This window comes from Narcine bancroftii, chromosome 1 (assembly GCF_036971445.1).
Source record: "Narcine bancroftii isolate sNarBan1 chromosome 1, sNarBan1.hap1, whole genome shotgun sequence".
Lineage (NCBI taxonomy): Eukaryota > Metazoa > Chordata > Chondrichthyes > Torpediniformes > Narcinidae > Narcine > Narcine bancroftii.
The window spans coordinates 280,833,287-280,861,085 of NC_091469.1; the positions used below are offsets into that span (position 1 = coordinate 280,833,287).

At 40.4% G+C, this 27,799-nt stretch overlaps 1 protein-coding gene across 11 annotated transcripts in view; it reads right to left on the bottom strand.

The window, feature by feature from the left end:
* Positions 1–8,523: 8,523 nt before the first annotated feature.
* LOC138744666 (sperm-specific sodium:proton exchanger-like) overlaps positions 8,524–27,799 on the bottom strand; it is a 224,828-nt gene continuing 205,552 nt past the window's right edge. For 9 of the 11 annotated variants that reach the window (XM_069901216.1, XM_069901211.1, XM_069901194.1 and 6 more), the window contains 5 exons: positions 22,807–22,944; positions 21,547–21,735; positions 16,614–16,761; positions 15,085–15,146; positions 8,524–8,777 (listed from right to left, as the gene is read on the bottom strand). In XM_069901216.1, the coding sequence (XP_069757317.1) occupies positions 8,655–8,777; positions 15,085–15,146; positions 16,614–16,761; positions 21,547–21,735; positions 22,807–22,944 (660 nt within the window). In that variant the 3' untranslated portion in view covers positions 8,524–8,654. The remainder of the gene's footprint in view (positions 8,778–15,084; positions 15,147–16,613; positions 16,762–21,546; positions 21,736–22,806; positions 22,945–27,799) is intronic. The other 2 variants (XM_069901204.1, XM_069901236.1) reach the window with 2 other exon arrangements.

Sequence of the window (27,799 nt, forward strand, 5' to 3'; positions counted from 1 at the left end):
CCAAGTGCATCACAGTATCCAACCTCCCATACACAACCTCTTCTGCTGCTATCTTCAGGAGAAGCCTGATTCAAGAAGTTTCTCTTTCAACTACATTAATCATTAACTTCTCTAACATCACAAAAAGATCTGTCTGCAATATTTTTCACTATTTACAGTGGTTGACATTAAATTAAAAAGAGATAAAGACAGACAGATAGATCTATAATCATGAATACTATTGAACAAGAAAAAGTTACAATACTACAGACAGATCTTTTTGTGATGTTGGAGAAGTTAATGATTAGTGTAGTAAGGGGAGGTTCAAGAGCCTGATAGCTGTTGAGAAAAAAAAACTGTTCTTGAATCAGGCTTCTCTCCCTTCAGCTGCAGTACATTGTACATTCGACAATAAACTCAAAGACAAGAGCTATATATTTTGATGTGGCATTTGAAATACAGCAACTGGAGTTGGTTGCAAGAGAGAATCAATTTATTGTCATGAACAAATCATGAAACTTGGTGTTTTGTGGCAGCATCACAGTGCAAACATACATATTATAACCATCTTACAACATTACTATAAAAAAATAATAATAATGCACAAAAAGTAAGGCAGTTTCTTTGGTTCATTGATTATTCAGGAATCTGATGGCGGCGGGAAAGAAGTTGTCCTTGTACCACTGCGTGCTTGACTTTAGGCTCCTGCACCCTCTTCTCTGATGGTAGCAAAGTGAAGAGGGCATGACCTGGGTGGTAGGGGTCTTTGAGGATAGAGGCTGCTTTCTAAAGACACAACCTCATGTAGATAGATGTCATCAATGGAGTGAAGTCTGGTGCCTGTGATATCGCAGGCCAAGTTAACAACCCTCTGGAGTTTATTCTTGTCCTGAGAGTTGGTGCCTCCATACCAGGCAGTGATGTAACCAGCCAGAATGCTCTCCACAATACACCTGTAGAAGTTTACAAGAGTCTTTGGTGACATACCGAATCTCCTCAGACACCTCACAATGTATAGCCACTAGTGAGCCTTCTTTGTGCCATCAATGTGGAGGCTCCAGGACAGATCCTTGGAGATGTTCACGTCCAGGAATTTGAAGTTCTTGACCCTCTCCACTACTGAGCCCTCAATGGATCACATTCCTCTGACTTCCTCAAATCCACAATCATCTCCTTTGTTTTACTGAAGTTGAGCACAAGGTTACTGTCATTACACCACTCAACAAGCTGATCTATCTCCCTCCTGTACGCTTCCTCATTGCTGTTTGTGATTCTGCCAACAACTGTGGCATCATCAGCAAACTTGTAGATGGCATTGGAATTGTACCTGGTTACACAGTCGTGGTGTATAGAGAGCAGTGGGCTAAGCACACATCCTTGGGGTGCACCTGTGTTGATGATCAGTGAGCAGGAGATGTTGTTTCCAATTTGTACTGACTGGTCTTCCGATGAGAAAGTCAGGTATCCAGTTGTAGAGTGGGGCACAGAGATCTAGAGTTTATAGCTTTTTGATCAACACTGAGGGAATAATGGTATTGAGGCCGAGCTGTATTTGATGAAGAACAACTGTATGTATGAATTGCTGTTTTCGAGATGATCCAGAGCTGAATGGAGAGCCAGTGATATTGCATCTGAGAGACTGCAGATACTGAAATCTTGAGCAAACAAGAAGCTGAAGGGACTCAGCAGATTTGGCAGCATCCTTGAATAGAAAGTCAACCCATCAATGTTGACAATCAGTTGACAACAGCTATGTATAGAATGTGGAACATTAAGAACGTGAAGTGCCTTTGCAACTGGTTTTCCTTTGTTTAGAATTTTAATGTGAATAAAGTTTATTTTTGAAATTAAAACATTAAGTTAATGTTGCCTTCACTCTGTACCAAATTATCCCTCTGTAATGGTGCACTTTTGCACTGTGTCTTATTCGTTGTTAAATGTATTAGATGTTTCCTGGTCTGCTCACAAAACCGCTAATGCTGCATCTAGGTATTACAAGACAATACACGTTAACTTGAGTTTGTAGTCGCTGAAGAGCTCTGGATTCACTTGTGGCAATGAGAGTGCATTATGGCTACAACTGAGCATTCCTGTAATATTTAGGAAGCCTAAAATATTGGACTGGATTTGGAAGGAAATGAATGAAGAGGATAAAATTTAAATATTTAAGTAGCGAGTATATGGATGTACTCAGGATGAGCAGCAAACATTCAATATAATTAGTGCTGGAGAAACTCAGCAGGTCACACAGCTTCCATAGGATGTAAAGGGGAACAAATATTTTGAGCCTGGGCCTTTTATCAAGTAAAAGCAAAATCAGGTGGGGGGGTGGGGTGGGGGAGGCTGTCAACTTCCATCCTGACATCAAATTCACTTGCTCCATTTCTCTGTCTACATCATGGAAAACAAACTTTTGACATTTCCTACAAACCTCTTCGCATCCTGTCCCCTGTAAGGATATTATTCCTTTCTTTGCAATTCCTCATCATACCTGCACTCAGGGCGAGATCTTACTGTACTTCTCCTTTAAAAATCATGGCTTGCCTCTTCTATCAGCAACTCAGCCCTCATCCGCATATCCTCCATTACCCACACATCTACTCTTTTCTCCTCCTTCCCCAGACTCAACAGGTCAGGATTTATCTCGTCTTTACCTAGCACCCCACCAGCCTCTGCGTGTAATATATCATCTTCACAATTTCCACCACCTTTGTGATCTAACCACCAGCCATATCTTCCCTGCATCTTCTTCTGCAGGCACCACTCTCTCTGTGACTCCCTTGTCCACTCATCCCTTGCCATCCATCACCCCCTTAATACTTATCTCTGTGACTGCAGGAAATGGTACACTTGCACCTACACCTCCACCCTCATCACTATTCGAGGCTCCAAACAGTCCTTCTAAGTGAAGTAACACTTCACTTGTGAATCTGCAGGGATCATCTACTGCAGCTGGTGCTTCTGTTGTGGCCTCCTCTACATTGGAGAGACTGGACGCAGACTGGAAGATAGCTTTATCGAGCACCTTTGCTCTCTGTCTGCCAAAATAGTGGGAATCTCCCAGAGGCAAACCATTTCAATTCTCTGCCTCATTCCCATGCTGACATGTCTATCCATGTCTCATGCACTGGAAAATTGAGACCCCCCACAAATTGGAGGAACAACAGCACATATTCAGTCTGGACACCCGTCAACCAGATGGCATTAAAATTGATTTCTACAGTTTATGGTAGCCCCCACACACCTCTGTCTCTCTCCTACCCTATTCCTGTTTCCTTCCAGCTCCCCACCCATGTCTCTCTTATCTCCATTTCCTTTCCTTCAGCTCTACATTCACATAGCTGCAACCCCCTCCCTCATTCAATTTTCAGTTTTTATCTCCTGCCCTTCTATCCATGTCCATCTATGGCAATGGTTCTCAACCTTTTGTTTTTCCCACTCACATACCACCTTAAGTAATCCATTATTATCCACAGAGCACCTAGAGGATGCCATAGGTTTTCTGTGGTTAATAAGGGATTACTTCAGGTCTGACCCGGGATGAATTGGGTGAAAAGTCATTTTGCAATTTTATCACAAGAAGGCCTATGCCTTTTGTGCCGGTGGCTACGAAGAAGGAAATTTTTGAGTCTCTTCACAATCTATTGTATCCTAGTAACGAGCATCAATCAAACTAGTTACAGAAAGTTTTAACTGGCCTCATGTTAAACAGGATGTTGGATTATGGGCAAGGACCTGCTTGTAGTGTCAAAGTTCTAAAGTCTCCAAACACACAAAATCCAAGCTGGGGGATTTCATTGTTCCAGATTCCTGTTTCCCACACTTTCGCCATCTTGGAGATATACTTGTCTCTTCACATGTGAAGACCAGACTTCCAGGTGGCAAGAGGCCATTCCTATCACTCACATCTCTGGAGAGACAGTCGCTAGGGCTTTTGTGGATCATTGGATTCCATCTTTCGGTGTTCCAGTCACTATTACACCAAATTAAGGGTCTCAGTTTGAGTTGGCGTTGTTCCGAACTCTCACTGATCTTCAAGGCACTACCCATATTCGTACTACAGCTTACCATTCGTAGGCCAATAGCCTTGTTGAACATTTCCATTGACAATTAAACGCAGCATAAACAACAGGTGGTCATGCATCTTCATGGAGTGAACATTTGCCCATGGTATTTCTTGGCAGTCATCCTGCTCTTAAGACAGATCTTGGATGTTCAGTGGCAGCGCTAAAAAATGGCACTACCTTAACCTTGCCAGGCGCATTTTGAATCCAAGTCCAAGCACAATGTTCTACGATCTAGCTAATGATGTTGATCATCTTCAGGAAAATGTAAAATTACTCCAACCTACACCTACATGGCAGGTGTCACCTGCAGTGTATGTGCCCAATGATTTACAACACTACTCGTGTTCCTCTGGTATGATGCTGTTCACAAACCACTTCAGCCTATTTATGATGGTCCTTTTCAGGTCTTAAAACGCCATCCAAAGACTTTTGTGATTGACAAGAATGAAAAAGCTGACATGGTTTCCATCAGCAAGTTGAAGTTGGCCTATGTCGATGGTCCATGTTCTGCATCAGAACCAGAGTCAGAGGGCCAGTCGCACCCTTGCCAGTCAGACTGTGCATTGCCTGTCTTGCACTATTGTACGAGGTCAGGCAGAACTGTCAGCCCTCTAGACCATTATGTAGCTTGGAGGCTGTGGGGGGGGGGGGGGCTGTCACAATCGGAAGCGGTGCCTGTCACCACTGATGACATACGCGAAGTGACACGCAGGAGTAATAGGATAGATGCGCTGGTGTGTTAAGCATCAGTATACGGGTGATGGATCTCAGACACAGGAGGAGGAGAGTGAGAGAATCAGGATCAACCAGTGTGGCGGTGAGCCAATGAGAAGATTAGAAGGGTTTGGCTGGGTGGTGTTTGGACAATTGAAGAATGCAATGTGTCTAGTGAAAAATAATGAAAGTTGAGTTAATGATGAGCTGAAAGAAATGAGTGAGTGTGTTCTTTATTTGTTTGTAAGCTGTGGTAAATCTGTGCCATTACAATGTGATTGGAGGAAAAAAAGTTTGAGAACCACTGGCCGAGAACGATCAAGTGTCCAACTCAAGATGAAATGGATATTGACTTTTACTTCTCATCTTCAGTTGGATATCCATCTCCAGAAAGCAATTGATTCTCACTACCAAGACTTCAAATAATGAACCAAGAATAAAATTAGTTGCTGCTTGATTTTATGCACAACCTCTATTTTATAGCACTTGTCAATATTTCATCACATAATCAAATTTCTAAATCAGCATCTTCAACACTGCAATGTTACTTTGGTACTATACTGGAGTGGTTGCTCAATCTCTTGCTTAACTTACTGGAGGGACAAACCATAACCAGTGCCTCAGGTGCTACCAGTGTACAAAAGCTGACATTTTTTTTGTGTGGAAGAAAATCTTTAAGAGGTCTGAATGAGTAAATCACCACAGATTATCCAAATGTTCATCTACTCAATGTTGAAAAGATCTATCTAATTCATATTTGATCAATACAATTCCAAGCATTGTTCGTTGACACTTGGAGATGATTATGTCCTGATACATGCTAGGGCAGTGTTTCTTTCCCCTTCACAAAAGGTCATTATTAAGATCATAAACCACTTTTATTTTCTATTTTGTTAGAGGATATTGATATTATTAGCAAGGCCAGTATTTATCTTTTTCATAACTGTCCTTGAGAAGGTTATAGCAGTGAGTTCCAAAATTCAGACTCCACAACAATAAAGGACCAGTGTTGCTTTCCAAGTCTGAACAATAGATTGAAACATGCAAATTTTTTCATGGCAACATCAAACTATGCTTGTGAGTATATAATTACTGAATAAGTGCTGCTTAGCAGCACTGTCAATTTCACCTTCAATGTTTCACGAGAATGTTGACAGGATTTCAAGGTCTGAGTTACAGGGAAAGGTTGTGCAGACTAGGGCTTTTTTCTCTGGAGCGTAGAAGATTGAGGGGGGACTTGATAGAGGTGTTTAAGATTTTAAAAGGGACAGACAGAGTAAATGTGGATAGGCTTTCTCAATTAAGAGTGGGGGAGATTCAAACTAGAGGGCATGGTTTAAGATTGAAGGGGGAAAATTATAAGGGGAACATGAGGGGAAATTTCTTTACGCAAAGGGTGGTAGGGATGTGGAATGAGCTTCCGGAAGACGTGGTTGAGGCGGGATCATTGGTTACATTTAAGGATAGACTGGATAGTTACATGGAGAGGAGAGGACTGGAGGGGTATGGTCCGGGTGCTGGTCAGTGCGACTAGGAGGGTGTGGATTTGTTACGGCATGGACTAGTAGGGCCGAACTGGCCTGTTCTGTGCTGTAAGTGGTTATATGGTTAAACATGGAAAATTTCCCATGTATTGGGACAGTTTGGGACTGAACTGGCAAGATGAATGGCTAGAATTCGAAAGCAGGTCTTTCACACAGCAGCTCAGATGTTGCCTAGTTCTTTCATCTTAGTTGACCTGTCCTCTGTTTTGTTTTCTCATGTGAAGTAAATTGAACTAGCTAAAGACTGACTACTATGATGACCATGGCTGGGAAATCTCAACAAGGCACCTTCACTTGGCAGACTTAGCTGAAGATTATAGCAGAGGTACTTGTGATGAAGTGTAAGTCCTGTGGTTGTGATGACTGGCTGACAATTACAATCATTTTCTAGCATGCCAGGTTCAACTCCATGTTTTAGAGGGTTTTTCTTTAGACCTTCATAACTTCAAATTAGCATAATTGATTAGTATATTTAAACAAAAAATTCTACCTCAACTACAAGGGCTAATTAAGCAAGAGTCATAACACCCGAGCTGGGCACATTGTCATCAACTTTGCATGGGCGGGGAATTTTCACCTCACCACAAAGCCATTTGTGCACCTAACTGCAACCCCAGTCAAAATAAATTAAATTCAAATGTGACAGATTATGTTATATTTTATATTATATATAGATATGTTTTAAAGGAGATAAATTGTGGGGAGTTTTTTTTAGTTAGGTCACAAAAAGACACAAACACTTCATAAAACAGCTCATTTAAAATGCCAGAGCTCTGCTCAAGCCAGACAGTCCAGGCTCCCAAAGCCTTTGTAAAGACAACGGAAACTGCTTTGCTGAAGGATTTCACAAGTAGGTGTCAATTGGACATGCTGAGGAGTAATGGATTATTGTTTTGGAAAGGCAACAGATGAACGGACTTAGATTGGGTCCGGTGCCGCTATCTGTTTGAAGGTAGTTTGTTGTTTTAGGAAGGTCACGTGGTTTTGCAAGCAGAGGGAGTCAAACAGGCTTTTTTTCTCTGAGTGTTACACAGAGAGAGAGAAAGACTGCTGGCTTTCTGCAGTGGCTTTTGAAAGCTTGTTTGAAAACCCCATTTTGAAGACAGGTTGTGAGTTCTGAGTTCAGCCTATTGGGAACCCTTATGGTCTATTCAAGAGAAGATGGCTGACTGTATAATGTTTCGCCTGAGATAAGGGAAACCGAAAAAGAACTCTGTGGTGACCTGAAAGAAAGAAGTTATCATCTGCAAAACCCTGATGGGGCAAGTTTCTTTGGCAAGTCACTGAAGAGGCTGATCAGAAGGAATCAGTTGTGTGTGTCCGACAAGCAACAAAGAACCTTCCTGAGTGGTAACCATTTACCTTTCAAGCACCAAACCCTGGTGAAGAATCATAATTGTTAAGTTCTATGCATGATATAAGAATTGCCTGATAGTGATGAATTTGGAGAAGTGAGCTTGGACTGTGAATCAAAGAACTTTTCTGAACTTACACACACATTACATGTACGTGTGCTTAGAATTAGAAGGGGGTTAAGTTGGGTTAAATTAAGTTAATAGTTATAAGTTTATGTTTGACTGTTTTTATGTTAAAGAAAATTAAAAGTAGCTTTTATTTAAGTATCCATTTGTCTTGGCGAATTTCTATTGCTGCTGGGTTTTGGTGTCCTCTGGGCCAATCACACAAACTAATATTTATAACGTTATGCCCTTTTTGGTGATGAACGTAGCTATGTATAGACGTTGAAAGGGAACCCCTGGAAATTATACTTTAAAAGTTCTAATGTAGACTAAATTATTGTTCTACACAATCTTAGCATGTGGGTGGCATTGGGGGGTGATCAGCATTTATTGCCTGTCCCTCTTTTTCAGAGAGAAGATGGTAAACTGCCTCTTTAAAATCCACACCCCAATGCAAAATACAGGATTTTAATCCAATCATAAAGAATTGACAAAATATTTTCATCATAATTTCATATGCCTTGAAGGGGACTTTCAGCTGGTGATATTAGCATATACCTTGACTAATATTTAAAAGACAAAATAATTTTAATTTTTACGTTTGAACTTTGTAACGGTGCAATTAACTTTATGGAATGCATTTAGATAGTTATATTTTGCATTATCTGTGCAGAGGCTTCAAACATTTTCATCACTGATGCCACCACATCAATTCATGAAGATAAAGTAGACAAAGATGTCTGAATGAAGAACTAAAAGTTTTTTTATAATAAATATCTAATATAAACTTTATTATTCAAATGTTCATTTTTAAGCACATTGTGAGATACCTGTAATATGAAATGGCATAGGACTAATAGTACTGAATCAGAATTAAGAGCTCTCTTCAGTCAAAACATCTTCTTTACATTAATAATTGACGTGGAAGTTTGGAGAAGGTCTCTGTCCATACGAGGAGTCATTGAGTGTAACAGCATTGATTGTGGTGTTGTCAATTTGCTGGGTGTGGGATCCTAATGAAATGAGGAAAATATATTTATTAGTTTTGTTATATGTTCTTTCAATTTTCTTGTGAAATAACTAGGCTTTGTCTAAATGTTTAGATAGACTTAAACAGAGATGCTTCAGTGCTTGGAGGGCTAATCTCACATGCTTGCAGATAATTGTACACTAAAATTGCTCCAGACTTTCATGAGAGGTGCTTTGTTTTTAAAGGGCCTGGCATTACCCAGCTGCTACTGTGTCCAACTTTTTCAAGTAGGTTCCTTCTTTAAATTTTCCCCTGAGTGTACATTTCCATTAAATCTTGTTGTGGTGGTTCTCTGACATCCACCACCCAATGCATTTCCCATTCACTTTTATACATTTTTCTCTTAATTCTCCCACTGGCCCCACAGAGGTCTCATTTTGTTTCCCCATTGTGTCCTATCTCAGCTCCATAGCCCAAAGTCTTAATGTTCTCTCCAATCTCAACTCTGTGATTATTCTTTTCTTGGTTGTCTCCTCAATATTTCCTCCAAAATCTCTCAGATCATTAAAAGAGAATATGCAGGAAATGGTCATCCATATTGTTCTGGGCCTTGTGCACAGAGGAAGACATGAACCTGAAAATTCTTCAATGAACCACGTTAAATGTTGCCTTATAGCAAATTGGAGTTAAGAGCCATAGGCAGGCCATTATGGCAAGAAATCACAGAAAGATTAACCAGAATAACAGGAGTGGCCTTCACGGGCAACCCAGAGCTTTATCTATTCAGTAATTTCATGGAAATAAATGACAAATTGACCAAATATCAAATCCATTTATAAAAATAGCACTGGCGGTAGTGAAAAAATGTATCACGATCACTTGGGAGTCTGATTCCCCTCTACTTATAGCTCAATGAACTGTGGAAATGAACAGCTGTATATCTATGGAAAATAAAATCACATACAACTTAAAGAATAAATATGACACTTTTGTAAAGGTCTGGCAGCCATACCTGGACCACATAGGGGCCCAGATATCGTAATAAAAAGGATATAAGTAACTGTTATATATACAAAAACAGTTTCCCTAACTGTACTCTATATAATTAAAATATACGCAAGCTCTGACGGTGAACGGATCCGTATGTATGGAAGAGGGGCGGGGGGGTGGGGTGGAGGGAGAGAGGGATTGTTTTGTTTTTGTTTGGCGTGTTTGTGAGAAAAATATTCATATTTAATGGTACTAACTACACAGCTCCAGAAACAGCTACCAGAGAATAGTCAACTACAAACTGTTTTTTATTTTATAAAGGGGAGTGACGTCAGCGCGCCTCATAAAGGGGAGTGAAGTCAACACACCTCATAAAGGGGAGTGATGTCAGTCTGGTTCATAAAGGGAAGTGATGTCAGTGTGCTTCATTAAGGGGAGTGATGTCAGCGCACTTCATAAAGTGGAGTGATGTCAGTGCGCTTCATAAAGGGGAGTGATGTCAGCGTGCCTCACAAAGGGGAGTGAAGTTAACATGCTGCAGAGTCATTGTCGTTCTAGCATCATATGCTAGCAGGGAAGCAATGTGCTCTGTCTGCTCCTGGGCAAAGAAGGGGAACCCGCACCATTCTGTGCCAGCCGCTTGGTGCAGTGATTCTGCTTGTCCAGCTGTGCGGCCGCTCGGTCTGCCACATCATCCCCCTCCCCAGAATCATAGTATGGCTGCAATGTCACAACTTAGGTATTTTAGGAGGGCATCCCCGGCACTTGGGAGGTGGACATGCACATGTCCATGTGTGCAGGCTTCAGTCTGTCTCATGTAAAAAGTTCTGGTCGACCACCAATGTCCAATAGCACCATGGATCCATTGTGCTGCAGCACTTTATAAGGTCCCTCATAAGGTTGCTTCAGGAGTGTAGCATGGAATGGATGTTGAACAAAGATGTAAGAAGTAGAGTTGAGAGCAGCAGGAATGTGTGTAGGCGACGATTCATGGTGAGTTGCTGGAACTGGAGCCAGGAAACCCATCGTGTTTCTTAGTTCTTGTAATTCCTCTGTAACCGAGGATCTATCTTTGGCTGGAGAAGGAGTTGTGTCTGCCAGTTCTAGGAGTGGAGCACCGTAAGCTAATTCTGCTGAAGAGGTCTCCTGGTCATCCTTAGGTGCCATTCTAATATCTAACAGTACCCACGGTAACTCATCTGCCCAGTGAGGCCCATTAAGGCTTGCTCGCGAGGCTTGTTTCAGATGCTGATGGAAACATTCCATTAGCCTGTAGGTGGTACGCCATAGTATGGTGTAATTGCGTACCGCAAAGTCTCACCAGGTTTACCCACAAGGTTGAAGTAAACTGAGTTCCCCTGTCAGAGGTTAGATGGACTGGTAATCCAAGTCGAGCAACCCAGGTCGAGAGAAAAGTCTGAGCACGTTTCAGCCGTGATATCCATCATTGTAATAGCTTCCGGCCAGTGGGTAAAATTATCAACCATTGTTAGTATATACCGTTGAACTCTGGACACAGGCAGCGGGCCCCACAATGTCTATGTGTACGTGTTTAAACCTTTGAGTCATAGGTGGAAATTGTTGAAGCGCTGCCATTGGACCTAGCTGCCTGGCAGGATGCATGTTCATGCCCAGTGAGTGACCTGCTTCCTTAAGCCATGTCAGATGTATTTTAGAGGACATAAGCTTGATGGTTGTGAAGACAGATGGATGGGACAGGCCGTGAATGTGGTTGAAAAGTTTCCTCTGCCAAGACAGTGGGATGATTGGTCATGGGTGACCAGTTGAAGTATCACAAAGTAAGTTCACCTGGTTGGGGCCCTATGGAATGTCAGCTAAGAGCAGATCCATAATAGCTGTACGGAAAGCTTGTACCTCCTGGTTCTCTTGTTGGGCTATTGCAATAGCCCAGAGATCCAGCCCTCCTGTAATCACATTAATCTCTGTCCTGGACAAGGCAGCAGCTACAACATTGTTTTTACTGGACAAATGCACACATCAGAGATAAATTCAGAAATATAGGCTAGATGCCTCTGTTGGCACGCCAACCAGGGATCCGTAATCTTGGCAAGGGCAAACGTTAGAGGCTTATGGACAGTAAATGCAGTAAAATGCCTGCCCTTGAGAATATATCTGAAAAGTTTGATGGCCAGATAAAGCACTAACAACTCTCAGTCAAAACACTGTACGGTGTAGGTGATTTTCTGTTCTAGGACTGCCCCCATGGCGATCTCCATTGTGTCTGACGTGAGCGCAAGTGAAGCATGCGTATGGGGATGGGGCAACATGGTTACCTCTTTTGCTTTGTCAAATGCTTCTGTGGCCTTCGTAGTCCAGAGCAGTTTAGGTTTGCCAGTGAGGATGTGGAACAAGGGCTTCATGATCCTGGCAGCTGCTGGGAGGAACCTGTTAAAAAAGTTAACCATTCCCAGGAATTCTTGTAGCCCTTTAACTGTAGTGGGCTTTGGAAAGGCCTGAATGGCTGATACTTTGTCTGGAAGTGGGGTTGCGCCTGCGTTTGAAATCCTGTGTCTCAAAAAGTCAATTGTGTGTTTGCCAAATGCACACTTTGCAAGGTTGATAGAAAGGCCGAAATCCCGAAGCCCCTAGAATAATTGTCACAGGTGTTGTCTGTTCTCTTGTGTTGACTCGTTGGCCACTAAGATCTCATCGAGGTAGACGAAAAGGAAAAGCAAATCTCTCATGACGGCGTCCATTAAATGTTGGAACATCTGAGCTGTGTTCTTAAGGCCAAAAGAAACTCAAATAGACCAAATGGAGTAATAATGGCTGTTTTAGGGATGTCCTCTGGATGGACAGGGATTGGTGATAACCTTTTACTGTCTACCTTCAAGAAATATGTTTGCCATGGAGGTTGGCGGCGAAATCTTGAATGTATGGTATTGGATACCTATCTGGCACAGTTGCGCCGTTGGTAATTTCCACAAGGTCTTAGGCCATCGGCTGCTTTGGGCACGATATGGAGAGGTGATGTCCAAGGAATATCGGACCTTCGGATGATGCCTAATCCTCCACTGTTTTGAAGACTTTTTTGGCCTGTAGTAGCCGGTCAGGGGGAAGTCTGCATGCCTTGGAGTGTAGGGGAGGGTCGGTGGTGATTATAGAAATAGTGCTGAACCCCATGATGTGGAGAGACTAAATGGAAATCTGGTGTAAGTAGTTCAGGAAACTCTGCTAATAAGTTCGCAAAATCATCAGTGGCGAGTGTTTGCATACATAGCAGTGTTGCTAGCTGATGACCTGAAGAAAGTGCGCATGTGTGGTATGTGGTGGCGTGGACTACATGGCACCCTTTCACATCTACCAACAAGTCATGTGCCCTCAGGATGTCTGCTCCAAAAATGGGTAGTCCTACGGCCACTAGCGTGTACGTCTAGCAGTAAGGTGTGTCACCTAATACCAGTTGTATCAACTTGGTACCATAACTGCTAATCATAGTGTCATTGGCAGCACACAAGTCATCTTGAGGCACTCGAGATTCCCTCTTGTAAGAGAGGATGGTGGGAAGATACTGAGCTGAGGACCGGTGTTAACTGGTAGTTTGCATCCTGTGCACTGATCAGTGGCATATAACAGGCCGGTCTGGTTGCCAACCGCCAAGGCCATCAGTGGCGGTTGGCATTGTCGTTTCTCTGGGAGTCAACCACGTAACTGCACAGTGGCACACATTCCTGCCCCACTTTTTGTGGTAGGAACACCACTCACTGTTCTCCAATGGCTTTTTCTTCCTCTGTAGCTTATGGAGTGCCATAGAACTGGCAGCTGCATTGACTTGACTGTCAAAGGTGACCTGTTGAAACTTTGCCATGGAAGGCTGCGGTACCCTTTGAAGTCTGTCTGCCTCCCTCACCTCTTCCCTTAATTTGAAGTCAGCAGAAGAGAGCAGCAGGGCGATGTCACAAGGGAGCTGCCTTGAACATTAAGCAGTTGAAATGACCATCTGCAAACACAAGCATTTCATTCATCAGTTCTGATGGCCTTCTGTACCCCAAATCGTCGAGATGGAGTAAGTGTGTGCCTCTTTCTAGATCAGACATGCCAAAAGTCGTGAGGACATGTGCCTTAAAAATGCTACATTGATCCTCCTTGGGCGGGTTGTCGATAAATTCATCTACCTTGGCAGCAGAATCTTCATCTAATGAGGCGACTACATGCCAGAATTTGGTGGCTTAATTTGTCATGTTCTTGTTGTGGAACTGGGCCTCAGCCTGTTGGAACCATGGACGTGGTCTGTGAGGCCAGAGAGTGGGCAGTTTCACAGCTACTGTGTGCAGCGCAGCAGTGGCATCCATTCTGCAGGCTTTCTCACTATGTTTCACTGTTGGGGCTCAAAAGACTTTGAATACCCGACGGGGTCACCAATTTAGTGGGACTAACTGCAAAGTTCAAGAAACACAGCTACCAGAGAAGAGTCAACTACCAACTGATTTTTATTTTAAACAATCGTGCGCCTCACAAAGGGGAGTGAAGTTAGCAATCATTGTCTCTCTGGCAACATGCCAGCAGGGGAGCAACGAAACCCATATGGGTCTGCAAATATGGGCTTCTCCTGGGCAAAGAAGGGGAGCCTGCAACCTTCTGTGCCGGCTGCTCGGTGCGGCGATTCGGCCTGTCTAGCTGTGCAGCCGCTTGGTCCGCCACAAATATATTGTATATTTAAAATTTTACTATGTATAAATTAAAAAAAAACAAAAATAAAATATTCAACAAAAAAAAGAGCCATAACTGACAATTTCTTGGATGTCACATAATCCACCATTGTAAAATTGATGGATATTATAAATCTAGATTAGTGTGGTGATACACCACTGTATACTGTTACTTGGTTACTGGCACTGTGTATTTGTATGGTCCATATGTATGGGTGGCCCACCTTCCCTTGGTGACTCCACCCCCTGGAATCTCCTAATAAATGCAGTTAAGCCAAGTCCCTCCCTCAGTATGAGTCCTGGGATTGGGCCAGAACAGGAGCGTGGTCCAAGTCTTATGGTATCAAAAGCCTGTCGTCCAGCAATTCCAGTCTTTTGGTATTTTTTTTTAGTGTATCAGTTATGGTTGTATATGCATCTTTCAGGTTTTAATTCCTTCCATGACCATGTTCTGTCCATACTCAACATCTCTATATCTTGCATTAATTCTTCTGTCATTTTGCTTTGAATTTAATAAAATCATTTTTTTCTATTCTGATATTGACAGCTCATGACCCTCAATTCTATTTAAATGAATAGGACAAAATTGGAGGAATAATGTACAAATGATAAAAAGCCATTATGTTAAAAGTCAAGTTAAATCAAGTGCTCTTTGACAAATAAAGTGTAATTCTATATGCAAGACTATACCATGTTGTTGAGTTCAATCTGGCTAGTACTGTAAGCATCTGCATAACCGGTTCCTTTTGAGACTGAAATAAAATTATAGAATATAACAATTAAAATTATCAACTTTCTGGAATTTCTCACTGGTTAACAGAGCCATGAGAAATTCAACTGAATTTGCATTAAATTATTACTACATATTTACAAATTTCTAGCATGTTAATGCTAACCCAGATTTTGATGAATCTACTTCATCAAAACAGAATAACAATTAGCCTCATGGCCAAATTAAATCTAATGATGCAATAGATGAAGTCCACAGAATGCACTATCACTCCTGTCACTTCCTCAACCCCCTCCTACAACCATTTGTGCGCACCCCCAAACATTTATTGCTGCAAACCCCTCACCCCAACCAGACCATCCACAACTAGTAAAATACAAGAACATGAAGATCATCCCAGAACTCTACAATACATTGGTTAGGTCAGGTTAAGTACTGTTGTGCAGTTCTCATCAATACATGACAGAAAGTGTCTAAAATCATTGGAAATGACACAGAGGAAATTTACAAGAATCTTGTTAAAGATGGAAAATTTACATTCAAGAGGAGGTTCTAACTGGAATGAGATTATTTTCTTTGGAGATTTAAATGAACTTTATATAATTGAGAGTAGATTTAATAAGCTGAATAGAAATTATTCATTTCTATTAGCAAACAATTCTGAAGGGCATAGAAGTAAGGTGAGAGATTAGATTTTTTCATTCAGAGCACTGAGATTTTAGAAGCAGACATCACTTTTAAAAAGTACCTGGATGAGAATTTGAGATCCATAACCTTAGAGGCTATGGGGTAAGAGGCTTCATGACCATAGGTGAGTTCTACTGCATCTGAAGTATAAAGCACGAGTCAGAAAGTAAGCTTGGTTACTTACATATGGTTCAATGGCAGATAATCACCTCCTTGGCTAAATGCTTTGCTTGTCTGGTAGGATCCGCAAAAATTGACTATTTTGATCAGCAGGTTGTGAAGGAGGCAGCTTATTATGGGTCAAGGATTGTTATTGTTCCTTTCACTGGAGAGCATGCAGGGCACTTCAGCAAAGATGCAACCATTCAAACATCAACCAGAGGACCTAAGTGACAGTCTCTACTATGCTCCTGGCTATTGCAAAAATTATACTTTGTTGAACTAACCAGAGAACTAACAGCAATTATAGTCCACAGTAGACTCTAAGGAAATCCCAGACTTGTTTTCAAAAAGATTGGGAAAGGATTACCTGTGGAACATTGAATTTCAAAGAGGAATAAGCCAAAATAAATAACAATAATGAAGAAACATTGATCAAGATTAGATACCTTCAGAACCATATAGTTTCTGCACCATAGCATGAAAAGAGTTATGAATGCTTGGTGGAAAAAAATGAGGCTTTACTCTCTTGCCTTTCTATTCTGGGTAGATGAGAAATTAATAGCAACACTATTATGTTATCAAAGAGGTAATACAATTTATTCATTTTACCAGCCAACTATATTACAACAGTTTTGCTTACCAGATTTCTGTTGATGTGAATGTTTTAAGCAAGGACCGCCATTGCATTCTTTTAAATATTTTATGCCTGAACCGACAACCAACACTTTATTTATATTAGCTAATCCCAGCACCTGAGATATTTGCAGAAAGTCAACATATGTTAAGCACTGCCAAAGAAAATTTCAAAGAAATTCCAAATTCAAGTACACTTTCTACAAATTAACAAATATACTAGATTCATTTGTTCCCTTTTATCCACCCTGCATGCTACTGCCTCAAAAAACTAAGTTTGTCAAACATGATTTCCCTTTCATAAAGCCATGTGGACACCCTTGACTTAATTACAATTTTCCCAATGAAAGCCATCAGATGAAATGGCCTCTTGCTGCTTTCCTGAATAAGGGCATTGCATATGAAGTTTTCAAATCTGCTTGGAACCTTAGCCGTAACTTGAATTTTGAAAGATCACAATCAAATTCAATGTCATTGTAGCCACTTCTTTAAACATATTTTAACATCTGGAGAATCTGTTCACTTTAGCCCCATTACTTTTCCAATAAATTTTAGATTAGTTTATGCTTCTGCCTTTCTTTTTTCCTCTTGATTTTCTTTTATTGTGATACCTTGGGTCTCTTCTATCATGAATATAGATACAAAATATTTGTTCAAAGTTTCTCATATTTAGATATTTCCAATTATTTATTCGCTCGTCTCATCATTCAAGGAATAATATTCATCCTTTTCACTTGAATGAGGATGATGTCACTGCCCAAAGAAGAAAATTAAAGAATTATGCCCTTTGAGGGAAGAAATTCCTCCTCATGGCTATCTTAAATGAGAAACCTTTTATTCTAAAGCTATGTTTTCTTGAATGAATGAAAAATGAATGAATGAAAACAGTCTCTACCTTGTCAAGGCATCTTACAAAACAACATAACATCAGCTCTTGTTAACGCCCAACCTGTTTAACTTTATGTCCAACATGTCAGCCCAGAATCAACTTGGTGAACCTGGTCTAAACTGACCTCAAATGCAAGTGTATCCATCTTTAACAGGTTTACAAAAATAAAGTAGAATTTATTTGATCAAATACTCTTTATGATATTGCATTGCAAGGCATTGCTGTGGCAGATAAATGAAATAGTGCAAAGATCAATTTTGATGATGAAGTTTGGATCATATGAGTGTGTGTTAACTGAGGGTGAAGTTAATGAGATAGGCAGGGTACTCAAAGGAAGATCGGGGCTCTGGCGTTCTCAAAACAATAAGCCAGCCATTCTGGGGGCCACAGCACATTTAAATAAAAGCCTTGTTTTCTTTTAACGTCATGTAACATAAATATTTTTTATATAGGTGGCAGGAACAAAGTACAGAAGTAACTAAAACTTGACTGTTTCACAAGGAAGAGGGGCCCATAAACATTGAGCAGAATCCTTGGGTGTGTGGGGGGTGGGGGGCATAGCTGAAAAAAGGTTGACAATGCCATGGAAATCAATGGGATCTACTGCATCTTGTGAATCAGATAGGTATTCTGATCATCTGATCATGGGCTACAATGAAAATTATGGCAAAAATAAGTAATTCCTCACTACTTTGGGTGGCGATAAATTAGTATTAAGAATTTCTTCACTATATAAAAAAATGTTCATGTTCATTTTTAATTGCTGTATATGTCATATATTATTTGATTTTTGAACGAATAAATTAAGTTTTTAAAAAAAGAATATCTTCACTTAATCTGTTTTAATCAAAAGAATACATGTCACAAAACATTATTGTAATAATGATTTCAACAAAGAAACACATAATATAAACTATTCCCCCTCTTATGTGGGTCAGATAAGATCTGAAAAGCATTGATATTTCTGTAAAGTTACTAAATGAAGGGTGCAATAGTTGGGTCTAAAACCAGAGTATTCTACCTAAACAAGGGAAACTACAAGGGAATGAGGGAGGAGTTGGTCAGTGACTGGGAACACTGGCAACATGGCAGGTCAGTTGAGGGATCGAAGAAGATTTTAAAAGAGATTTTTCACGGTGCTCAACAAAAGTATATTCCAATTAAAAGTGAGGACAGTAAGGGTGGGGATAACTAGCTTTGGATAACTAAGAAATAAAAGAATGCATCTGTGGTGATATGCCATTACACCACTAGGTCACCAGGGGCCACCATCTGACACCCCTGTATATAATGCCAATTGGAGCTCATGCACCTCCTTCTGACCTGGGCTTGCACAGAGGCAAGACCTAGCTGTATATATCACTCTATTAAATCCTGCATTTAACCTTCACTCTGCTTCGCGTGATTGATGTCAGTCACAATTTAATAGAGTGATTTATATCCGGGATGGAAGCTACTCCTGTCCTTGCCCAGGCTCCCGACTCCACTGAAACCAAATCTAAGGATCCGAAAATGGAGATGTCCCCCATGCACGTGCAGCCGAGTATGGACCAGGCGGGGAGCCACGGGACCGAAGCCGTGGTGGAGAGAGGGACTCGGCCAGTGACCAAGGACTGCGAGAGGGACAGAAGCACCTGGGAGCAGGTAAAGAATGGTCCAGAGCTCTGCCTGTTAAGTAACTCTCCAGGACCACTGGGCTCCTGCTCGATAGCCAAGGGTTGCAATAAGCGTGGGTAGATGGCGTGTGGCAAGTATCGCTCCCAATCTCGATCTACCGCCAGGACTGCAAGGACAGCCGCTCTCCCAGAGACAACCCCAGCTAACTCTGACTCCCCAGAGGGCACCCATGCTTCCCCAGGATCGAGTGGTCACGTGGGGAAGGGATCAGGTCCTGGCAGATTGGAAAACAGCGAATGTCATGCCACTATACAAAAAAGGATGAAGGCAAAAGGAAGGGAACTGGAGGCCAGTTGGTTTCATATCTGAAGTTGGGGAAAATGCTTGAAGTTATCATTAAAGAGGATACAGTGAAGCATCTGGAACAAAATGGATCTATCAGGCAGACAAAAGGCATGTCCTGTTTGACAAACTTACTGGAGTTCTTGGAGGATAAAATGAGGGCAGTACATAGAGGGGAACAGATGAACATTGTTTACTTGGAAAGACATCTACAGGATAAAAATGCCTGGGGGATGATGTATTAGCATGGATAGAGGATTGGTTAACCAACAGAAAACAGAGAGTTGGGATACATGGGTGGTTTTTTTTAGTTGGCAGTCAGTGGAGAACAGTTTGCTGCAAGGGTTGGTGCTGGTCTTTCATGATATACATTAATGATCTAGGACAGGAGGCAAAGTGCAGTGTATCTCAGTTTGCTGATGACACAAAACGCAAATTATGAAAAGTATACTGAGAGTCTGCAGACAGATACAAATACGTTCAGTGAGTAGGTAGATGGAGTACAATATTGGTAACTATGAGGTTTCCACTTTGCAAGGAAAAATGTAAGATTGGATTATTATTTAAATGGCAAGCAATTGCAGCGTGCTGCTGTGCAGAAGAACTTGGGTGTTCTTGTGCATGAATCGCAAAGAGTGGGTTTGTAGGTGCATCAGGCTATCACAAAGACAAATAGAATGTTGATCTTCTTTGCGAGAGGGATTGAATTTAGAAGCAGGGAGGTTATGCTGCAACTGTATAAGGTCTTGGTGAGGCCATATCTGGAGTACTGCATGCAATTCTGGTCTCCTTACTTAAGGAAGGATATACTGGCTTTGGAGGCAGTGCAGAGGAGGTTCACCAGGTTGATTCCAGAGATTGGGGGTGGGGTTGGCCTATGAGAGAGATTGAGTTGTCTGGGACTCGCTGGAATTTAGAAAAATGAGAGGGGATCTTATAGAAATGTACAAAATAATGAAATGCACAATCAAGATAGAGGTACAGGTGCTTAACCTTTTATCTGGGATTGTCAGGACCGGACAACTGCTGTTGTTCAGAATCTTCCGGATTTTGAAATAATTTTGATTTTGGTCCCTTTGAGCAAATTTGTCGCTTCTAGCACCCCCCTCCAGCACATCAGTCAGATGGAGGCAGCGGGATAGACCAGGAGCTCGATCAAAAAGGCAGCCAGCGTCGACACGAGATGCAGAGCTGCAGGAGAACCAGGCTGTTGGAGTGGTGGAGCTGAGCGCAGGCAGCTTTCAGGAGCACCACTAGCTCATTAGGCAGGCCCTCAGGCACTCCCTGGCAACACAGCACCATCAGTTCTACCCCTCCCCCATCTAACTCCCAATGTGGCAGCAGGGGTGCAGTGCTACCATGCCAAAAATTTATGAGGTGCCAAGCCAGCTCAAAGTGGCCGTTTTAGTTAACCCATAATCTCCCATGTATCTGGAACTGCTCTGCCAATGCCAGAGCAATTCCAGCTGCGTGGAAAATTATGGGAAGGAAGACAGCCATTATTCCTATGTTGAGCCAACAGCCGCCTGCTTCTCTCCCAATAGGTGCTGGGGTCTGAGAGTCACCTTTCCACTGAAAGTAAGAGAGGGCACACACGAGGGTGATGAGGAATGGGGGAGGGGGTGTCTCCCTTTGAAATTGGAGAATAAATTATGGGAAATTAACGTAAATATGTGAAATATCATCTACCGAAAATAGTGCTGGTATTTGGAGGTTGCCGGTGTTAGGTACCTGTAGTAAGTTGTTTCCATTGGTGGGGGAGACTAGAACGAGGGGACATAGTCTCAATATTGAGAGTAGTATAATTAAAACGGAAATGAGGAGGAACTGCTTTTTCTATTTTCTGCCCATTGAAGCAGTGGAAGCTACCAAGGTTGGAAAGATTTTTACATATTAGGGAAATTAAGGGATATGGGGAAAAGGCAGTTAGGTGGAGATGAGCCAATCATTAGATCAGCCATGATCTTATTGAATGGCAGAGCATGCTTGACAGGCCAGATGGCCGACTCTTGCTCTGATCTCTTATGTACAAATACAGTACAACATTATACTTCCAGCAAAAAAATTCATTATATAAAAATTAGTTTCATACCTGGTGTGTAGCTTTGGAAATGTAACAAGGAGCATTATATTCTTTCTGTGACTGTATATCCTCAGCGCTTCCATAAACAAGAAATGTACCATCTACTGTCCCATCATAAAGATCAAATTTGTTGTTTTTCTCTATATCCACTATATAAGAATGAGCCATGTAAGCACAGATGCTGTTATATGTCCAACGCTGGAATAAAATTAATCACTGAATTCAGGCAGAAATACATTTGCAGTTTTTTTTAAATCAGTCGTCAATGAGAGTATTCTTGCCCCTGAGTCATAGTCTATCTTGTAATCCAGTGCAACATTTTAGGGAGTCTGCAGAAGATGGGAAAACCAACATCCTCCTCTAAAATTTATTTGATTACTTTAAGTTAAATTCTTCAGTCGTCATGATGAGACTTGAACTCATGACTCACAGTCATGCATTCACAATTCTGAATCCTAAATCAGTAAATTAATGCACCACCACATCCCTTACATCAACAAAGAATATACCCAACAAGGGATGAGTACATGTCCATTTTACTGATGGTCAGTGTGCGAGTCAAATATTTTTATAATGACAGCAGTAACATACAAAGGCGGGGGTTACCCATTATTGAAACTTTTGTGCCACAAGGTCATGAAACAACCCTGTAGAAATAAGTAAACCAGAGAATAAGACCAGGATGAAATGTCCAACAGTAATCTGTACTCCATGAACAGTCGAAGCCTAGAATGTCATCTAGACAGTGATTTAAACATTTTTGGACCAATGCAAATCTGTGACAACAAGCAATGCAGAGGAAGTTTGTTTGGACAATGTGTGGAAGTCAAGAATTTCAGGACAAAATTTTCATTACAAAAATCTATATAATGAGTTCAACAAAGTGTGTTGTGAGGTCATTCTAACTGGCATGAATAATGCTCTGTAGAGTGAGTTCTGGTAAAAACTTATATGCACACAATGGTTTTATAGTTTACCGAATGGTCTGAATTGATTGAGATAGAAATGGATGATTAAGATGGACTTAATTGCAATATGGAGGCTGTTCAAAAGCTCTCATGTAATTATGACAATTCACAATTATGGACTCACTATTGGTCAAAGGAGCAACACTACAGTGTTCTTGCTTCTAATTCTGATCCATATTCTATTGGAAGGTAACTGCATGTACAGAGTGCAGCTTTGAAAAGTTGTCTATATTTTTAATGAATAAGTAGTTACCTCACAGGTGAATTGCAGTATGATTTGAAGGACAAAATTCATAGTTACCTGATAAGTAATATCTTCCATCATAATAGTAACAGCAATACGAATGCCCAATTCCAACCAGATTTTATATTCAAGAGAAGGGAATTCAGAGAAGACATCAAAAGCTTCAAAGAGATCATCAATGGAGATGTAACAGGTCTAAACAAGGATTAAAAGTAACATGCCCAAAGAAATAGTATCAAGAAAAGTAGTCAATATTTTCTGATAACTAAATCTACAAATATTTTACATGTGAATTTTAACTTTAAACAATTTTTGTGGAAAGATAAATCAGAATGATAAGAAATATTCAGATTAACTTAGTCACAAATTATGTACATCTTAATCTTCATCAAGTTTGTTTCCACCTTTTTAATTTTACTTTTTGGAAGTATTTTTACTAAACACCAGGAAATTTTGGATGAAGATTTATGAGCTTCATTGGATAAATGATGAAATGTTTATCTTTTTATGTGTTCATTTTTGTGCAATTATTACTTGATTTTGCATTGACTATTTTCTGATCTTTGAGCTGTATTCCAAAGGGACAGAGTTGCAATAATTTTTAAGAATGCTTGACAGATTAATGTGCCCTTTTTTCTTTTATTTTTGTTTAACCATCAGTAATAATATTGAAAGGAATACAATGGTTTAAAAATATACAGCTTAAAAATTGGAATACAATGCCCATGTTTTTCTTTTCTTTCTTTCTTTCTTTCTTTTTCAATCTTTTTATTATTATTATAATTTATAAACACATACAGTTCAAAGAGATATAAAAAAATACATAGTAAGTAATGAATTAATACAGAGATATTAAACAATAATATTACAGAATAAAAATATATCATAAAAAATTTTTTTGATCAGTTTAGGGTGTGAACTATCTCTAAACAAAAAGCTATAATTAATAACAATATATGAAAAAAAGAGAAAAAAAACCCCAAAAAAGAAAAAACAAATCTGAATTTAAAAAAAACTTTAAAAAAAACTTTAAAAAAAAACCTACAGATATAGCTAAACCACGCCGATCACTCCGATCTCATCTTACAGCCCAATTATCATATATAATCATATAAAGAAAACAGAGCCAGATCAACTCACCACAAATGAAAATATTGAATAAATGGTCGCCAGGTTAACTCAAACTTAGAAGGGGATTCATAGACAGAGTTTCTAATTTTCTCTAAATTTAAACATAGTATAGTTTGGGTAAACCATTGGAAAACAGTGGGAGGATTTACCTCTTTCCAATTTAATAGTATAGATCTTCTAGCCAACTGTTTTTCTATTTGTTGATGCAAATCACACACAAAAGCTACCTTATGTAGTTTATAAATCAACTGTGCCCATTTTCAACAAAGTACAACCCACCAGAGATTTATACTGAGCATCTCCAGGTACTATAGTGATGGATTACATCATTTTATATGTTTTAAAGGAGATAAATTGTGGAGGTTTTTTTATTGCAGGTCACAAACACAAAACAGATCTCATGTAAAATGTAAGAGCTCTGCTCAAATTAGACACCTGGGACCCAGTGCCTTTGTAAAGACAATGGAAACTGCTCTGCTGAAGGACTTCCCAAGTAGGTGCTAATTGGACATGCTGTGGAGTAATGGATTATTGTTTTGAAAGCAATAGAGACCTGCAGAAGAAGTTATCATTTCGATAACCCTGATGGGACAAGTTTCTTCAGCAAGCAACTGAAGTGGCTGATCAGAGAGAATCAGTTTGTGTGTCCAACAAGCAACAAATCTCGCTCTGAAACTAACGAGAACCTTCCTGAGCGGTAACCAAAATGTTAAATGTTAAATTCTGTGCACAGCATAAGAATTGTCTGATACCAGTGAACTGATACCAGTGAAGTGAGATTGGACTGTGAATCAAAGAACTTTGCTGAACTTATTCACATTACATAGAATTAGAAGGGGGTTAAGTTAGGTTGTTAATAGTAATAAGTTAAAATTTGATCCTGTTTTTATGGTTAAAGAAAATTTTAAAAAACTTTTGTTTATGTAACTATTTGTCTTGGTGAATTACTATTGCTGCTGGGTTTTGGGGTCCTCTGGGCCCGTAACATGTATTGACTTTTACACATTTGACATTATTTCACCTACACTCGTGTATGATTACAGAAGTCATAACATGAAACCCAAGCCTTGGCTGGTAAAATGTGCAAACTTCACAATCAGGAGTCATGCATTGAAACTGCCAACTCTCAACCGCTGCATCATTATCTGATTGTTTTTAATGCTGCACAAATTTGTTAAATAATCACTGGTTTCACAGTGCTTATTACTTTCAAACCCTACCAGAGCACAGATATGCTACAATAATTGCCTGAATAAAGCACCCATGCTTCACAGTGCCAGAGGGTCATTTATAACATGGAACTCCATCTAAGAGGACAATGATAAGGGAGGGAGTGTTATCACACAAAGTGAAGACATATGTCTCCTTCCCTCCCAAGTTTTTGCTCACCTCTATAGCAATCTTTTATCCTACTGTACCATGGTTACCAAGAACAGGTCCATACTCGCTTCTCATGGTTTCTGGCTCCATTAGCAACTGCTTAGGTCCTAACATAAAAATCAGGATGAAAACCATCCTAATGATTTTTTTAAGTAAATGTTTCAGTTTTTAAAATTTTCTAGGGTGAAGATTCCAAATTTGGTAAATGCAGCACCAGTTATGCAAACAAAATAAGGGTGAAATCCAATTTCTTTGTCAGGTGTGTTCAATGTTTACATGATCTCAAATCCTTAAGTCATGTTTTTTGATAAACAAGTTGGATAAATCCTGACATTTCCAACCTAACATCATTTTGGAAGAATTAAGAGGACTTCCATTTGACTCTATTCTGCTTAACTGAAACCTCAATTGTGCTCAAGGACCTGGTAGAACAGGTCATGGAAGGGAGGGCAATGGAAGAATCTGGGGTTGACTGAAAGACCAAGACTGTGAATATGACTATCAGGCAGATCCGTGATCAGTCTGAAGGATTTAAAATATGGACTTAAAATGTTCAAAGCTAGTCAAGAATGACTGTTCTTTCTATTAACAGCATAACCTGATAATAAATTTAAAACATTTTTTTCATTCCTGTACTTAAGAACCAGTTCCTAGTTTTAGTGCAAAGATTTTTTTTAAAAATAGAGACAATAGTTATGTCTCTGAGAGTTCCAAAGATTTTCTGCAGCTTTCCAGGAGACAAGACAGGTCTGCACCAGTATTACATGCAGGACAAGTATTCACAGTGAACACAAAAGGTGGAAACCTGTTTAGACACTTGCCAAATTTGGAAATAATCCCTCAGACTGGTCAAGGATTTGCCTGACAATCATATTCACAGGTTTGTATCTTTCAGTCAACCCAGATTCATCCCATTGCCCTCCCTTATATGTCCTGTTCTCCCAGGTCCTTAAACATAATTGAGGTTTCAATTAAGCAGAATACAGTCAGATGGAAGTCTTCTGAATCCTCATGTCATTTAATTTAAAAAAAAAATTTAGACATATAGGTCGGAAACAGGCTATTTCAGCCCACAAGTCCATCCCGCCCAATTTACACCCAATTATTCTAGCTTCAACAAAACCGCATGAAGAGCTGATTGGTCCGTCATCTTCGGATCCAACTGTGGTTGGACATGCCGGGGTCACTAATGAAGTGGGCATGCTGCCACGATGTGTGGAAAGAATGATACGCACCCAAGAAGTCGAAGACTGATTCATTGCACTGGCAGCTCTGCTTATATTCTCTCTCCACTGTTGACTATAAGGAATGACATCACAGCAGCACCGGCCTTGGATTGATTGGTGTTCCCACCCTTACTCATTGTTTCCCGCTATGCAGGTTGTCACCTGGGACAAAGGTTGTTGGCCCCCACAGGGTCTGTGTGTTCGCTGCGTTCGTTGGCCATCTTGTATACCGGGTCACATCCTGGTTAGCAGGCCGCTACAATGCCAATATCTCTTGAAAGAATTAAAGAAAATGCCTATACATTTTCTGTTTTATTGTCCTGGCACTCAGCTGCATGGAGTTCAACAAATGATTTTGAGTTTTAACCTTAGACTTCATCAGTCCAGAGACTTTCATTAGATTGCAAAAGTAGACTGCAAATAGGACATTTGAGAGTAATTACTCCTTAGATTGATTGGAAGAATTTGTTGTTGCTGGTTGCAACTCCCAAGGTCACTAAAAATTCCCAGTTGTTGCCAGATTGTAATAAATATATCAAAATGCTGGGGGAATTCAGCTGGTCTCTTCAGCATCTATAGGAGACAAAGATATATTGCTGACATTTCAGGCCTGAACCCTTCTCCCTTGAAGAAGGGTTAGGGTTAAGAAATGTTGGCAATATATCTTTGTGTGCTTCCTACAATCTCAGTGTCTGCAGCCTATCATGTTTCTCTCATTGCCAGATTGTAAAGCAAGAGGGTGGTGGGGATGTGGAATGAGCTTCCGGCAGATGTGGTCAAGGCGAGATCATTGGTTACATTTAAGGAAAGACTGGATCATTACATGGATAGGAGGGGACTAGAGGGGTATGGACCGGGTGCTGGTCAGTGGGACTAGGAGGGTGGGGATTTGCTACGGCATGGACTAGTAGAGCCGAACTGGCCTGTTCTGTGCTGAAAGTGGTTATATGGTTATAAGTTCCGTTTAGCAAGCAGCTCAGCTAAGAGGCAAATGTGCTTGGAATGTCAAAAACTGAATACAGCATGAATTACCTTTGGTTCACTGGAATAGTTTCCTAACAATTAGCAATATGGACCAATGTTTCCTTCCACCATAATTGTTAACTAAACAATTCTTTAGCTATTTCAATAAATTAAACATTTGGGCTGAATTTTGGTATAAAAATTTATAAAAATGTATTAACCTAGAAAAAAATGTTGCTTCTGAAGGTGTCACTGACGACTTGAAGAAATGCTGCAAAACCTGTATTGCAAAAGTGCCAGCCTTCAAATGGTTTAAGCTTGTTTTGTTTAACTTTTCATGATCCAACATA